A 16,909-nucleotide genomic window follows, 5' to 3' on the forward strand; every position below is an offset into this window, starting at 1 on the left:
ATGCATTGGGTTTAAATCCTCAAAGTGCAGAACCTGCACTTATTTCAAGGAACATTAGACTCTTTACGACTTGGAAATCCTACGCTTGAAGTGCCTATCTTTATTTTATCATGTGAATCATTCCTAAAAAATTAAAAGTCCCTTCAAAACTGATGCTGTAGTTTATCTCTATGGATGCATAAATTATCTAAAACCTTAATAGTATTAGAGTAACTAGAAAGAAAATAACCTAATGTGCTCATTCTGAGATAGAAGGTGGAGCATTAATTCAGGCTAAAAGTTGTGTGTATCACTAAACTATGAAAGGGTAATGCCAGTGGCACCATAAATAATCAAAGCGTATCCGTGCAGTGGTCAGATGTTGACTCTTGTGCCAGCATTGCTCCCATGAAAATCTCAGGGAGTTTCATCATCAAACTGAGTGGCACAGGGTTGGATTTCTGTGTTGCAGGGAGAGCTGGGAGTGGGACTATGAGTTATTCTTTTCGATGTAGGTGTCTTTAGATGTACCTGCGAAATACTTGAGTCATAAAACCGTGGAATCCTTATGTTTTGCTGCTAAAGAGAATCCATAAAAAGAGATTTATTGTCATATTTCCTTTTTGTGTTGCACTTTTCCACTCCATCATAAAATATTCTCGTCGGTTTATATAGCAGCTTAGTTCATAAACGCCAAATTCTTCTGTTACACTCCGACATAATGGAATTATCTGGGATCTGTGCTGCTGCCGCCGCCCCGAGCCGCAGTGCCGAGGCTCAAGGAGAGCTGGTGTGTGCGGAGGGGTCGGCGTGCGCTGACCGAGGCGGACCCGCACCAGCCCGCAGGTCTGCAGGAACCCGTCCAATCCGAGTTTTTATGCCTCCTGACGAGGATTTAAAGCGGCTCTGTACAACAGTAAAACAAGAGCTATCAGATGTGGAAAATACAGCAAATCGTGAGAGCAGTTTAACAGAGAGAGGGAGGGAGTGCCGCAGACCGAACCAAGGGCTCGGACAGCGCTGCTTGGGGACGGGCGGGCCTGCCTGGTCCCTGACCCCGACACGAGGGGGCAAGGCGGCATTCGGGAAAAATCCCTTCTGCTGGAAAGCTCGTGGCTTCAGAACAGACGCTGCAAAATAACGCTAAATAATAATGATTTTTTTAAAAATAAAATAAATAAAAAAAAAAAAAAAAAAAAAAAAAAAAAAAAAAACAAACAAACAGCATTTAGCCGGGGAGGTTCAGTGTAATTTTCTTACTTTTGCTCGAGATCACTCGCGCAGGGGCTCCCGCGGGCGCTCCCGCTCCATTCCCAGCCCAGGGAAAGGTGTCTGCGGGCTGTACGGCACAGGCGGGAGCGGAGCGCGGCCCGGGGTGCCAACGGGAACTCGCCCCAGCGTGCAGGTAGCAACAAGCCAGGCTGTAATTACAAAACAAACAAGGGTGAAATATTGAATCGGCCTCGCCCGTGACAAGATCTGCGCTTTTTGCCGCCAATTTGTTTGTGGAGCTCTATTTAAAGGCGCTTGATTGAGGAAACGTTGAAAATAGCAGTTAGGGTTTCCCTAATGAGACCTCTAGAGGAAAGCAGTGGCATTCAGGGGGCTACAGCAGGAGGAGGGGAAGCGCTTAACCCTTTCCAGCCGCCCCCAGCCCGGCGGGGCTGCTCATGGGCCGTCTCCCGCCCCCGGGAAGTGCGATGGGCAGGGGCCAGCCCGCCGCCTCCCCCGGCCTTTGGCATTTCCAACCCCGGCCGGAGGGCTGCCAGCGGCCGGGCAGTGCCGGGGCAGGACTGAGATTCCCGGAGGGTCGGCCGTGTCCCCGAGAGTGCGCCCCGGGAGGAGAAGAGAGCAGCGTCGGGCTCTGAGCCCCACCGCCCTCTGATGCACTGGGTCGGATCGCCGTGTGGCTGCGCGCTGATGCTTCAACACAGTAGCCCAAAAGCAGGAGGGAGAAGGAAAAAAAAAATCAAAACGGCCTTTAGGAATCCCGAAAAGGCAGGGAGCGTATTGAACTAACAACGAGATGTGTCACACCAACACGCACTGCGCGGGGGCCTGTAACACTGCTTTGCTTCCATCCATCGCTCCCATTTCTGCTGCTGTGTCAGCCTGCCCCGACACTCATTCTCGCAACCTCGCACACGCTACGTGCTCAATTAGCGCCTGTCTGAGCCCCGCATTACACATGAATGAGACCTCCGGTGAAAACGTCGATAATATTTTGAAAGGCGCTAATGCCTGTGAGGGAATATGGATCGCAGTCCTCTTCCGCAGGCTGCTTTCTCAAAGTACAAACACTTGAAAAAAATTGATATCTCCCAGTTCTCGATTTTATAAATTAACTTTAGTTCCGAACAACGGGGCTTGGCTTTGCAATGAGTTGCCTGCAGCCTGTAGGGCCCTGGGGGTCTTACCTAGAGCATCTGATCGCCCCTCTTCTAGATCACTGCACCAGCCTCTGCTCACGCATGAACCTCAGCCTGTTGATTGTAGATAGATAGATAGATAGATAGATAGATAGATAGATAGATAGATAGATAGATAGATAGATATAGATAGATACATAGATAGATAGATAGATAGATAGATAGATAGATAGATAGATAGATAGATAGATAGATGGATGTATAGATATACAGATATATAGATATATATATGTATACGTATATTTTCCTGGACGAGGAAAAAAATGAACTTTTAGTCAATACCTAATAAAAAGTGAGCATTGTCTCTCCCTAGAGGAAAGAAAAGGTGAGCTGCAGAAAAACAAAATGTTGACTTAGGAAAATAAGTTCTGCAGGGTGATATAAAGTATTTATTTTTGTTGTCGCATTTACACCCACTCCTTTTGGCCGTGGCTCTGTTTCCCTCCAGGTCTGGGGAGGTATATGACACTCACTTCTCCATTTTCCGACTCCTTCACTTTCCTAAAAAAAAAAAAAAAAAAAAAAGAGTAAAGAATTATATTTTTCAGTCTAAAGCGCAGCAAATAAACATTCTGTGTATCCACAGATAGGTTGTATCATCTGTTCGAACAAATTACGGTACGCGGCCGTGAGTTTCTAGTAAAATCTCCTGTATTCTGTTTACATTATGCCATTTCTGTTTGTAATTATTTTATTTTAATTTTATGTCACTTTTAACACAAGCCAGACCGGTTTTCCCCCCATGTTTTGTACACAATACTCTCTTTCTCGATAAGATGTTCTGTCCTATCTTTTCCCTTTTTTCTTTTAAAAAATGTTTATAGTTCCCCACGAGCAATTCTCCAATATTTCACTCTTGCATTTTAAGGACTTGTCCCTGTCTTGCTTTATTTGTTTGTGTGAAATTTAGTTTGAAAGGAGATCAGAGAGAGCAGGAGGGGTTTGTAATAAGAGAATGACCAAGTGACCTAAAGGCTGATTATATGTCATTAACTGGAGACTTGGTGTATCCAAATTACCAAAAAGACCTCACTCAGCCAGATCAATTACACCGAGATACTCATATAGGAATTACGGTACGGGCTGACGCTGGCAACAAGTGTGCAGCCGACATTTGTAGGACTCAGCTGCTGAATTTTCGGACGAGCCCGGGTGCTGCAGCCGACCCCGGGCAAGCGGGAGTGGGTGCAGTGCAGCAGGTATAGGGGGCACCGGACACCGGCAGGACGACACTGACATTTCGGGGCGTGTAGTTAGGGCCAAATTGCAGCTAATTTTCACTGCTCCAGAGGGATTTTTCTCTTAAGCCAAGCGAGGTTACCTTTGATCTATGAAGGCTTCTTAAACCCCAGCCTCGTTAAATGGAGACTTTCCATGAAGAATGACAATAGAAGTGTTGATTTTTGTTAACCTAAACACTAAACGATGCCAGCCTAACCTTCTTCTTCCTCCACCGTCTGAACTTCAGATGTTGGTGGACAAAATATTCGTTAATGAAGGCAATTACATTAGCGAACTATTTCATCAGCGTTGAGCTCAAGAGCAACTTAAGATGCTCTTTCCCGGTAATACAAACAAATATTATGTGGAAAAACAATGTGTTTTTCTGTATGCTTGTGTGTTTATACATGAGTGCCTGTATAGTAGATGCATATTACAATTCCAATGAATGGAGACACACTGTGTTCACTGCAGGATTTTGTGAGGTCTTTATTACCATTTTTCTGACATAGAAGGGCTTTTGGTTGGAATTCGTTATGTTTTTCTTTTCTTTCCCTGATTCCTGTCCAGGGTCTAAATGCAACTCTGGATGCTCAGTCACAAATATAAGCAATCCTCGAATAATTGCTTGCACATGCAGTGGTAAAACGCATAGGGTCCCTCGCTTACTGCCAATCATTGTGACTTACGAAATTGTCAGTGTCTTGGATTTTTCTCATCCCTGATGTCTTTTTTTTTGTCTTTTTTTTTTTTTTCCTCTATTTTTTTTTTCTTGTATACACAGCGGCCGCGAGATTATCATGCCTGAAATATGTGGGGGTTCACTACGAATAGTAACGTAAACCAGGGTTCCTCCACCTCCAAGGGCAGCGATTAATTCGGGCCTGCTGGGCCCGATCCCGCCCTCTGCCCTGGGCGTTGAAATACAGGTTGTGTGAGCACAAGAGAGGGTGCAAGCCAGGCCCATTAGGCACAAGTCCTTTTCATTAACCCGTACTGACAGGTTGACCTCCAAATCATATTTCTCCGTGCCTCTTTTCAAAAATCCCTTTTCTTGCGTGTTTATGTTTTTTCACGAACTCCTAAGCTATGGCCCAGATACGGGATGCATCTCATCCCTGGTACACGGGATGCTCCAGCATCCCCAAATCCATCCGAGAATGATACCCCTTTCTGATACCTTTGGTCCCGGGTCAATGACATCATGCACTCTATAAATTCAGCCCGACTCGGCTTTTCAAGCCGTGCACAGGGCGGTGGAGCGGTGCGGTGGGCAGCTGGGAGAAAGGAGAGGGAATCGGCACCCCGGTACTTGGGGAGCTTCGGGAAGGAGAGACGCCCAGGGGGCTGCCTCAAAAGGAAAGGAAGAGGTGTCCTTGGGGTGCTTTCGTGTGTCTGATTATTTCTTTGCTTTCATGAAAATTATGGACGTAGATCCCGGCGCTGCTACACGCAGCAGGGATGGGTAGGTCTGGCGTCGGTACCAAGGACTTCAGTGGTGACTGCCCTGTCTCCAGCGATTTCGGACGCTGCTCAAAAGGAAGGTGCGGTAAAGGAGCAAACGAGCGGGCTCTCTGCCCAGACACCGGTGAGGCGCCTCTCTGCCCCTGGCCTGCTCCTCTCAGGGCCTGGCCCGGTGCAGTGTTCCTAGCCAGCCAGCCCGGGAGACCCTAGCAGATGTGGCTTTCCGACCACCCAGCGTCGGCATCTCTTCCCCGTTTCCATACGGTTTTCCCCGACTGATTCGGAGAAATTAGCTTAATTTGCAATTTAGCTTAATTCACACAAGCCCGGGGGGAGGAGTGGGGAGCGCAGCTCTATTGTTCTGTTATCCCAATTCCCACCCTACTGCTGGCCCGGAGGAGAGAAGTGGCCTGGCGATAAGCGGCCCGGCGGCGCTGAGCGGGCGCCCGGCCCGCCGCCCCCCGCCGCGGCTCCGGCCCCGCTCCTCGGGCACCCACCGGGGGGCAAGGGCGGCCCCTTCCTCCCTCTCGGCCCGCGGAGGGGCAACGACCGAGGCGCACAACCTAACGATACAGCTCCACACGCCGACTCCCGAAAAAATAAAATAGAATAAACTTTTAGAAGCGGGTAGAGGAAGAGAGAAAACCAGCCTCGGCACACTCTCCAACAAATTTTCTTTATTATAGCAAGCTAGGAGAGTCCTGTTTGGCAGCAGAATCCAGATAAATCTCCTCCTAACATGCAACTATTTTGGCAGGGAAATAAAGTGACTTAAGACAAGGGTTTCTTTTTCTTTTCTGTTTTTTCTTGTTTTTTGGGTTTTTTTCGCCACATGATTTGTGCACCGAAAAAAAAATTCTAATAAAATCAATAAGTGTAAGACTGGCAAAATGATGGTGCTTTTCAGCCGCTTTGAGCATAGTATTGGGAAAGGTACTTCGAGCTGCGCCGTTTTTCACCGCGTGGATCAAACAAAAAAGGCTACAACCCATGATCGGAAATCCTGAGTATTTAAAAGCTGAGGGAGGACAAGACAGTTGCATTTGCTCTAAAACTGGCTTTATAAAACCCATAAATAACTGCTGGGGTAAAAGGAAAATATATCTATATATATATATAAAAGAGATCTTTCTGGGTTCTTTATCTAGAGATCCTCTTTCTCCAAAGTTAATTAAGCAATCATGATGCTAGCTTTGGAGACTGGTGTTCTGATCGATATCTCCTGTATATTTCATTACTTTTTCTCTGTCTCATGTTTTCCGTTTCCTTCATCATTGGAGATGTTATCAGAGCGGCCGCAGTGTCCTGTCACAGAGACTGTCCCAGTTGCAGTCTAACCTGCAGTTTTTCGGAAAGCTCGTGCACAAACAGGGAGAGTGTAAAGAAACATACACCCGTTTGCGAGCCGATATAACTTTCCGGCCTTGACAACGTCCATTTCTTCTTCCCATTAAGAATATATCGCAGCAAAACAAAGCTGGAGAACCGCTGTAGAAACTGGGTGTATTGCCAGGCTGCGCCCTGTAGACATCTCATGCCCAGCGGCGGGGGCACACTGCCTGACCGCCCCAGGGCTCTGCCTGCACGGTCTGCCCACGGCCTTCTTACATTTAAAAATCCACACTGCAGACACACACTTTCCTTGGGATAACACAATATATACACGTGCGTTTGCGCATATATAGATACAGATACCCATCAGCTGGTTACAAGCTTGTGTGTGTACGTATAAGATATATGTGTATATACATCAATTCTACATCTGGACTAGTTTTTCACTTTCGTACTCGGTTTACACCCAGACGCTCGCGCATATGTGTATATGCTTATAAAAACCTACGCCTGCATGTCTGTGCTCTTTGCACGTCTCCTCTCTAGGTCCGACTCATCACTCCCCGTCCTGCCGAACCGCGGGGCCGGCACTCTTCTTCGCCTTTAGTATAACCCCGACGAAGGCAGCTCCCGGGTACTGCAGCAGGCTGCTGCTTGGCGGGCGGCCTCTTCCGCGGGGACCGTCCTCTCCCTGCGGGGCATTCCCCGCCGAGAGCCGCCAAACGCTCTCGCAAAGCCCCCGGGTCCCAACAAGCTGCCGGCTACCGTCGGCAGCCCTCTCCACGCCGGGACAGCCCGGGCTCAGCCTGCCTCCTCTCTCCGGGCACTGAGCTGATTTTCGCCCTCTTCCCACCACCAGCGCTTCTGCCGCGGTACTCCCTCCGCCTCTGCCGGGGGGCCAGAGAGCGCATAAAGCTGCTGCAGAAATTGGACCACAGTTCTTGCTGCCTTCTTTCGCAGACTCCTCCATGTCTATCTTTCTCTTTCTTTAATTTATGACCTCTCAGCTCCTGTTGACACAGTTTTCCACGCTGCCTGTATTGTAGAACTGCATTGTAATATGCGCCGAATCAACCTAGGCGTCAGCCAGCACAAATAAGGGTGGGTATTCGGTATTTCGCAGCTATTTAGTAATGCTCGGCTCCATTTGAGGATGACAACAAATGCACCTCGCCTCCGAGTTATCCATGAATTACGGCCTGAAATCCGCTTTTCTTTTGGGATATATTCAATCTTACCAAAGCAGAGCATCTAAATAGCTACAGGAGATTTCCTCCTTGGCCTGGCCGTTAAGCAAACATTTAACAATTCCCTTTCGATAACTAAACCTGCTTTCCGCAGATGCTGGTCTTTTTTTTTTTTTTTTTTTTTTTTTTTTAATTGCAGAAGCAGGAATGCTGAGAATTATTTGTATATTTGTTAGTAAAAGCTAGAAAATTAGCTCAGAACATGCTGTAAAAAATATTCGGTTACTTACCAATAATACCAGTTCAAGAAGCATGAAACTGATTTCAGGCGCGAGTCACTCGGGTGAACGCTGGTGGATGTGCCTAGGCACGGGCAGTAAGCTGGAAAAGAACCAGTTAGAATCGAACTTATTGTTAATGTCTGAAAACAATTCTTTCAAAAGCATCCCAGTCCAAGCCCCGAGCGCTCTTCTCCCTCGGTCAGTCAGCGGACGCGCAGCCGGAGCCAGCCCGGCTATCCCGGGTGGCAAGCCGGGTGACAGGCAAGGAAGAGCAGCTTCGCCTCCCTCCTGACGGACACTAGCGATCTCATGGTGTGTATTAACCAGCAATACGAGCGCAAGCCGGAGCAATGCTGGGGCATGCCTGGCGCAATCGGGCATCGATGAAGTGCCCTCCGAAGCCGGTTTTATTTGTTCCTCCACCGGACTGGCACAAAGCACTTTGCCAAAGCAACCTCAGAGCCTATCAAGCTCTCACATAGACTTTTGCCAAGAAACTTCTTGGATCCATACTGTACCTGGTTTGAGATTATCCGATATTTAAGTTTTAATGAGTTTGTAGGGGGGTTTTTGTTGTTTGGGTTTTTTTCAATTTTTTAAATGCAGATTTTACTGTAAGGCATCTGCTAAACACTTGCATTAACCTCTGCCTCCATGATAATTTTTCCCCCCTTGTTTTAATTACATTAGGGATGCGGAGGGGCAGCCAATCCTAAAAGAGGAGCTCGGCAATTAGCAGAGCGAACATCAAAAAGTTTTATTGCGGAGGGCGGCGGGCTCCGCCCCCGCCCCGGCCATTGGCGGCCGCCGCTTCTGACGACATATATTAACCCGAGCGGCCCTAAACATGTAGCTGTACATGGAGATCGGGCCGGGGAGCCCTGCCAGTGCCCCGCCGCCCGCCGCCGCTCCCGGCCGAGCGGCGCGGATGCCGCAGAGGAGCGCAGGGGCGCTGAGCAGCGCGGCGCGGCGCGCAGAGATGCGAGCGCCCGCCCAGCACTGACGGCCCCGCCGCCGCGCAGGGCAGAGCCAGCGCCGCCCGCCCCGAGCCGGGGGCGCATGGAGGGGGGCCGCGTGTAAGTACCACCCGGCCGGGCCGCGAAGGACTTGGCGAGAGCGGAGGGAAGCAAGAGGCGAGGAAGATCCCAGCCTGGGAAGCCAAGCCATTTTGTTTTGGTCGACATCTCTCCGTAGCATTTTTTTTTTTTTTTTTTTCTGTACGCGCTTCCTCGAAGACCCAGCCCCGGGCGAGGAGGAGGAGGAGGTGGAGGCACAACGCATGAGCGGCGGCGGCGGCGCCCGGGGAGGGGGGATCGCTCGGGCATCCGCGGGGACTTTGCAGCAGCGCCCTATGGAGAGGCAGCGGGCAGCGGGGCAGTGCTGAGGGTGAGCGGCGGGCAGCATCTCCCGCCGCTGCGACGGGGGTGGGGGGCGGGCGGGGAGGGGAAACCTTTGTTTTGGGGCCCGGGGGGGCGGGGTGGGGTGCTCTAGGGAGCGGGGATGAGTCTAGTGGGCGGCTTCCCCCACCACCCGGTGGTGCACCATGAGGGCTACCCTTTCGCTGCCGCCGCCGCTGCCGCCGCCGCCGCCGCCACCCGCTGTGGCCACGAGGAGAACCCCTACTTCCACGGCTGGCTCATCAGCAGCCACCCGGAGATGTCCCCCCCCGACTACAGCATGGCTCTGTCCTACAGCCCTGAGTACGCCAACGGGGCGCCGGGCATGGACCACTCCCATTACGGGGGGGTGCCGCCCGGGAACGGCCCGCCCGGGCTCGGGGGGCCCCGGCCGGTGAAACGCAGGGGCACGGCGAACCGCAAGGAGCGGCGCAGGACTCAGAGCATCAACAGCGCCTTCGCGGAGCTGAGGGAGTGCATCCCCAACGTGCCCGCCGACACCAAGCTCTCCAAGATCAAAACCCTCCGTCTGGCCACCAGCTACATCGCCTACCTCATGGACCTGCTGGCGAAGGACGACCAGAACGGGGAGGCGGAGGCTTTCAAGGCAGAGATCAAGAAGACAGACGTGAAGGAAGAGAAGAGGAAGAAAGAGCTGGTCAGTGCTTCGGAACGGGACGGGGCGGGACGGGGCGGGGGAGCCGCGGAGGGAAGGCTGCTCAGCGCCCCATCCAAGCTCACCCGGTTCTTCGCTGGGCAGAGTCGGGGGACACGTCCGTGGGGGACATCTCGCTCTCGCCGGTCCCTGGCTATAAGGGCCAAAAACGGGACCGTGCACAGCCGCCAGCGGCCGTCGGTCCGGATCCGGCCCGGCAGCTGAGAGCAGCAGCGGGGAAAAGGCTGCCAAATTAGGGCCCCCTCCGGGGAAATTATTCCCGGGCTGCTGCTTGTCCTGTGTCCCAAACCGTGATCTCGCAGGAGCTAACCTCTGCTCTCGTAAATGAAAATCTGGAGGCTCAAGCCTCATGATTACCTGCTAAACCCAGCTCAGCTTTAAGCCCTCGGCAAGCTCTAAGTTCGCAGTGAGAGGCTTTCCTTCCTCTGCACTCGGCGCCTCAACTTTTTAGATTTTTAACGGGAGAGTCGGTTTAGGCGAGGCAGCGCAAGCCCAGTTTGGTGTAGGCCCCATGGCGTGCTCGCGTGTGACTGATTCCCGCCTATATTAATGGCCCAGGTCCGATGTTTTGCCCCGGTTCGTGCCGGTGCTCAGCTTCTCCCTGCAATCAGTTTAGGATGATTTGGGGGGGGGCTTATCGTAATCCCTGGGGATGGCTGGCGCCTCTCAGCCCCCAGCCCCGCGCTCCGGCCGCGGAAGAGCAGCGGGGTGGCACGGAGCGGGAATCGGCTCCGCCGGCGCGCACGACGCGGCTTCGCCCGCGGCGAGATCCCGTGGTGGTCCCTGTTATGACTCCCGAAGCCCGCAGGCCTCGATGAGCTCGGGTCTCCTCGTAGTTTTCGGTCTCGAAGCAGAGCAGATGCGACTTAGAAAGGGGAGGAATATATCTAACCTTTTTTTCTCTCCTCTCCCCCTTCTGTCTCTCTCTCTCCCCTCGCATCCTGTCTCCCCAGAACGAAATCTTGAAAAGCACAGTTAGCAGCAACGATAAGAAAACCAAAGGGAGGACTGGCTGGCCGCAGCATGTCTGGGCTTTGGAGCTCAAGCAGTGAGCACGGCAGGACTGGAGGAGCCGTCCTCTTAGTCTCGGTAGTGAGCGCTCCTCTGAGGACTCTTTGTATTTGGAATCATCCAGTTTATTTATGTGCAATTTCTCCCCCAACCCCCCAAAATGTGGATATTTGAAGGAGAGGGAAAAAGCATTCCATATATGAAGAGGAAACTCCAGCTTGGTAAGGGGTAATGTCTCTAAATGTTTTGTGAATGTTATTTGCTCTGTATAAAACACGTGGGAAAAACAGAACCATAGAAAAGGAAAAAATCCCTCCCTGGCATTAGTGTGTATGTGAAGTGTATCTTTAATACTTGGCCTTTTGGATATAAATATTCATGGGATTATAAAGCTATATTTCAACAGAAGCAGTTGCACCAATGTTTCGATTGACTCGGTATTTAGTGTTGTAATTTTGTTGTGGTCGTTCAGTATTTGAAGATGTTTTCAACAGTTATCGGTTATGTGCACTTCCGTCCATAAGGGAAAAAGTGGAATCTAATTAATATTGAAGGTGTAAACGTTGTAAGTACTCAATAAACCACTGTGTGTGTTTTTTACAAAACAAAAGAAAAAAAAAGAAAAAGGAAAAAAAGAAAATCCAAATCTTTTTATGTTTTATACCTCAAAATGTTTTGAATAACAGCGTTGTTTATGGCTTTTTTTTCATAATATTTAAAATATTCGGAAGTAAACTAAATTATAAAGATGGCTCCTAATTTTATTTTTAAACAAGTGACTGAATGAAAGGAGGGCTAGAAGGAGGGATCACTCGGCCGTTTGAGTGTTGAACAGAAACCGGCAGTTCATCTGAATAGGAATTCCTTGTGGTGGTGTTCTCCAAGCAGGAGACCTACTGCGAACGGGAAATGGACAAGGGTGCAAACCCCGGGCGGGTCGGGAAGAGCAGGGATGCGCGGTTTTGGTGCCGCGGGAGCCCGGGCGGCGGCGGTGCCAGGCGCGGGCCCGGAGCGGGGGCGGCTTCCCGGAGAGGGGCCGGAGACAGGCGAGGGAAGCTGGTGAGCTTTGCTCGGAGTGATTATGTAGCAGGTAATTTTACGTCAAGGAAGAAAGAGCGAACAAGGCAAGGGATTTGCGGGGGTCTGGGGGGATGGGGAGGGTGTGCTGTAGGGAATATGTAAGATTTACAATGAGCTACGGTGAACTTAATATTAACTTTGTGGTTCCTAAAACTCTCCTGGGTTGCACATTTCCAGCACGGCACAGCAAGTATAATTATTTTTAACCTTTTTTATCCAGCTGCAAACTGCAGCAGCCCACGGTCTCGCTTCCTTTAGTACGCTCATTACTTCCCCAACAGGATCTTTCTTTCCTTAACGATTTCGCCCCATCTATCGACTCCTTTACAAGAGTCCTGGTGCCAATCTGGTGACTTTTCTGCTCCCCGGTACCAGGGCGAGCTGCAGAGTTCAATGCTGGGAAATGCGTAGAGTCGTTCTCTATCATAGGCACGTAAGAAAAAAAGGAAAGGTTTTCACTAAACAAAGCTGGTCGAGGCAATTTTTTGTCCACTCCTGATTAAGAGTAAGGTTTTTCACCTTTTCCACAATAAAATTACGGCTCGTATTTTAAATTTTTACGTGTATCACCTCAACTCAAACCAAGCTGGCTCTCTCTTCAGGTCCAGGGCTGCATACCTGCCGGCCTTCCCGTGCCACCGCGCCTAAGGAAGTGTTTCCCAACGAGACCCAGCAGTAAGCGTAGGTAGATGTGCAATTGCCCATAAAAAGATAAGGGAGCCCCTGCGCCGTTTCGCCGCCCTTGCTGACAGTGGGGAGGTTGCGGGGTTACAACAACCAGACAAAAGTGATGTGCCCTCCCTCCCGTCGGGTCAGGCAGCCCGGCTCTGCTCTCCGGCGTGGGTCTGTGTTTACAGACACTTGCGTCTGTTTATAACACTTGGAGAGAAGAATCTGCCCCCTTGTTTGCTTTTCCTTGCCTATTAGTTGTCCGGCTGATGAACCGGAGCTTCTCGCACTCTGCGTCCCCTGCTCAAACAATTTCGTTAGAATTTGTTTTTTGGGGGTTTTTTTGTAGCGACACAGGAAAAAATAAAAGGGGTGAGGGTCGACTGCGAATGCTGCCGTGGGGCAGATCATGGGCAGCCTCTCAGCGGATACTGTGTCCCCCCTTGACCGAGTAACCGAGCTGCAACTCCCCCGGGGGATGCGCGGTACGCCGACGGGCGGCTCCGATATCCAGTCTCCAAATCGCCCGTTCAATATTTCCCCATTAATAATTTTCCGGTTTTGTAACGTCAGTCTATGAGAACCGGCAGCCCCTCTGAAACCGCTAAGGAGGATCTCTTTTAATTGCTCACTAACGAGGATGTTGCTATTTTCTTAGGAGCAGCCATTCCCAGCTAAATCACAGGAGCCCTAGACAGACCGGAGCCGACAAAAATGTAGGTTTTGACGTTAAAAGCTAAATGGGGAAGCAGAAGGTAAATTGATGGTAGATGGGGATGTCAGTGCCCTGGCCTCAGCTCTCGGCCGGCGGAGCCAAGGCCTGATAACAGCGGAGAGCTGCGCTCTGCATCCTGCCCGCACCCATCGGCATCCCCTCGATGCGTCCGGTAATTCCTCGGGGCCCAAAACATTTTTGGGAGCTTTTGCCGAGGTTAAAGCCACGTAAGAGGAGGGATAGCAGCCTTTCCCACTCAACAACTTTTCTCTGTGGGTGCAAGGAAGAGGAGAGAAGGGAGAGCAGGGTGGAGAGTAGTACCCGGGTCGCTGAAGCCCTGACCCCGCAGATTGACTCACAGATCTGTGTTTTAGGCTTGTACCCTCGTTTCGAGGGCTAAGGGAGCGAGACCCTCTTCTCTCTCTCAAAAGAACACAGCATTTTAAGTTTTTTCTCCCCTTGAAAAGGAAGAGCGACAAAGCTCCCCCGGGTGGGTCCCGCCTCCCCTTCCCTCCCGGGGAGCGGCCCCTCGGCTCCCCGGGGTGCGGGCCCTGCTGCACGCCCGAAACAGCGCAGTCGCCCCCTCGCAGGGAGGCGAGGATCTCCCCAGCGGCTGCGTGTCCCCTGGGAGCCCCGAGGCAGACAGCAGCAGGGATTTTTAGAGCTCATCCGGATTTTGGAAAGCAGAATCACAGCTCTCTGCCCCGCTGCTGGCAGCAAGCCTATCAGCCGCTGGCAGAACTGAGTTTTGGGGGACTCCGCAACATGCGGGACCTCGTTGCTATCGGATGTATATACCATGCCTGCACTCCGGCAAGCAAAAGAAGAGAAAATGTGGCAGGGCTTTTTTTTTTTTTTTTTTTTTCCCTTCTCCTTGCTTTGTGTTGTGGTCTGGTGATTTTCTAATTTTGTTTTTTTTCACACACACTCCCCCTCTCTCCCATGGTTCCTAGGAGCTCTTCTTTGCCTCAAAAGATTATTGAAATAATTATTTCTCGTTTGATATCATTGTCAAAGAGGTGCAATGGGGCCGCTCGGCCAAGCCAAAGACACCCCCAGGACAAGCGCCGGGCCCTATGCGGGGTCTAAACAGAACCATGGGATGCCGTGGAGACAGCATGAACTTGAAAGGTGGGCAGGGAGGTGGGGAGAGAAGGTTAATAATAAAACCCCTAAGCAACATATCCTCCTTTTGCGCTCGGAAACCTAACCTTAATCCTCCTTTTTCACACGTACTCGCCAAGCGACTCACAAATATCCCTAGAAGAAATCTCCAAGTAGCGATGGGAAGGAAATGCATTCCGCACGCCTACAGACATAATCCCCTCTGCTGTAACGAGGGGCTTATCAATGCTTTATATATTTTTGATTTGGGATTATTTTTTTTCCTGCGGGCCGTGAAATACACGCCTTTGCAAACCAGCTCCGATCTTTTCTATTTCTAATTGACCAATTACTATTCAGTTGTTTCATCTTGTCACATTCGATGCAGAGTAAAGCAGAGTTGTTATCTGAATTATATATTCACATAAATTCTAGCAAAGGCGGGTGATGCGCGAGGCCAGCGGATTTCTAAGGTTCACTATGCCTCCCCTTTTTCCTTTCCAAACCAGCGTGGTGTGTGTCTCCCTCTTCCTCAGTTTTCCCTCCCCCCAACTCCATTTTCCTCTAGAAATACCATTGCTTTGATGATGCGATTTTAGAGCATTGATTACAAATTTATTCTCAGACACTATATAAGTCTTTATATCTGCTATTAGAGACATCTGGGAATGATTAGAGCTGTCCCTCCCCCGGCTCTGCTCCCTCTATCTTGCAGCGAGGAGCTAGAGACATGTTGACGTCAGATCAGACGGCTCGGAGCCATCCTGCTCTCCACTTGGGTGTAATCACAGCGACGCTTTCCAAGCGCCGGCCCGGCCGCGGCCGCCAGCTGGGATGCGGGTGCAGTGGGATGCGGCGCTCCAGCCTCGGGGCTCCTCGCTACAGCCCGGTTTTGAACCCCGAAAGCTCCGGCTCTTCTGAGCTCGCCGCCGAGGTTGTTTGTTTATTTTGTCTGTTTGGGACTTGGAGAAGGCAAAAGCGGTGCATTCCGCGGACGGGGTTACTCCTCCACCCATCCCGCTCCCGCCTAGACCCCGGCCCGGCGTTTGCTTTATCTCAGCCCGATTTCTCCCGGCGCATTCGCTCACAGCGCCGTCTTCCAAAATAAATATGGAGCCAGGCAGATTTCCACCTTATGTCTTGGCAGGCAGGAATTAGCCAAACAAAGTGCACCGCTTACGTGCGGGCAGTCGCAGGCGCGCCGACACCCCGTTATCCAAAGTGGTAGTCAGGTTGAACGAGCCGGGAGAGCTGGAGGCTGCTGTAAAACAAGACGATTCCCTACCCAAACGGCAGTGCTGCTGGCAAGGAGATGGCTTTGCACCTGCTATTAAATCCTAATGAATCGCCCCTAATTGAGAGCGGGGGCTGGCTGACCGTAATGCTGAACAGCCAGCGTGGAAGCCTTGGCCCAGCGGCACCCAAGACCACGTTTGATACGCTTATTTGGACAAACTTTTTACTTTACCATTTTTAAAAAAATGTTTCGTATCACTCTATTTTGTCCCCTAAGGACATAAAAAACCAATAATTGAATAAATACAACTTAAGCCTTCGTTGGCTGTTCGCAGTCTTGGACGGCTGACACTTGTCCAGCTGTACATTACAATCTGTGCTACTACCAGGAAGGAGAGGCGGGGGGGTGGATGAGAAAGCAGTTGATCTCGTCTCCAGAGGAAAAAGATAATGTTAGACAATTTATCTGAAGGATTAAATTCTAGCGGTAAAATGAGCTTGCCAGGAGGAGGGAGAAAAGAAAAACAAAGCCTCGTGTGACCTTAAAAATAAATTTTAAAATACTTCCATTTCTTTGTTGCAGCAGAATAAAATAAAATAAACCCCCAAAGATACCGCAGCCCTCCTCTGTGTCTATCCGTAATCTCGAAAGGAAAAGGAACATTTCCTTTCTGAATCAGTGCAAACGGTATGCTGTGAGCTCGGTTTCCCACCACAGCCACCGACCCAGAGGGTCCGGCGGGACTAAGTGAATTTAAAAAATTAAATAAAATAAAATTATAATAATAATAAAGCGGGGGGGGGGGGGGGTTGGGGGAAGAAGCTGCGAAATAAGCCATAACAACATCAACAAAAAATCCCTGCAAAATCCAATTTCTGTCCTTTATGGGAGGCCTCTGGCTGGTGACGGCTCTGTGGCAGGGCTGTCGCCCCGGCACCTCTCCCCGGGGAGCCCGCTGTGCTGAGGCTGGAGCCGTCTCCCCTTCGACAGAGGATCCCGGGGAGAGCGGCCGTGTCCTGCGGGCTGCCTGGGCAGGGCAGGGCCCGCCAGCCGCCGGGCTGGAGGCGAGGGGCGCCCGGAGCGCCCTTCTGGGAACAGCAGTAACGTGTTAGCGGAACAATGGAGAG

At 50.8% G+C, this 16,909-nt stretch overlaps 2 protein-coding genes and 1 long non-coding RNA gene across 3 annotated transcripts in view; 2 read left to right on the forward strand and 1 right to left on the reverse strand.

Moving 5' to 3' along the window:
* CEP44 (centrosomal protein 44) overlaps window positions 1-16,909 on the reverse strand; it is a 494,127-nt gene that overhangs the window by 308,854 nt on the left and 168,364 nt on the right. The window lies entirely within an intron of this gene.
* Window positions 8,415-11,728, forward strand: HAND2 (heart and neural crest derivatives expressed 2). The gene is made up of 2 exons (XM_079305707.1): window positions 8,415-9,948; window positions 10,920-11,728. The coding sequence occupies exons 1-2, from the start codon at window positions 9,394-9,396 to the stop codon at window positions 11,016-11,018; spliced, it is 654 nt and encodes a 217-aa protein (XP_079161833.1). The 5' UTR covers window positions 8,415-9,393; the 3' UTR covers window positions 11,019-11,728.
* Window positions 12,098-16,400, forward strand: LOC306802013. The gene is made up of 2 exons (XR_013774248.1): window positions 12,098-13,442; window positions 15,202-16,400. It is a non-coding gene; the product is annotated as an uncharacterized lncRNA (long non-coding RNA).

The sequence above is a fragment of the Erithacus rubecula genome, assembly GCF_903797595.1.
Source record: "Erithacus rubecula genome assembly, chromosome: 5".
Taxonomy (NCBI): Eukaryota; Metazoa; Chordata; class Aves; order Passeriformes; family Muscicapidae; genus Erithacus; species Erithacus rubecula.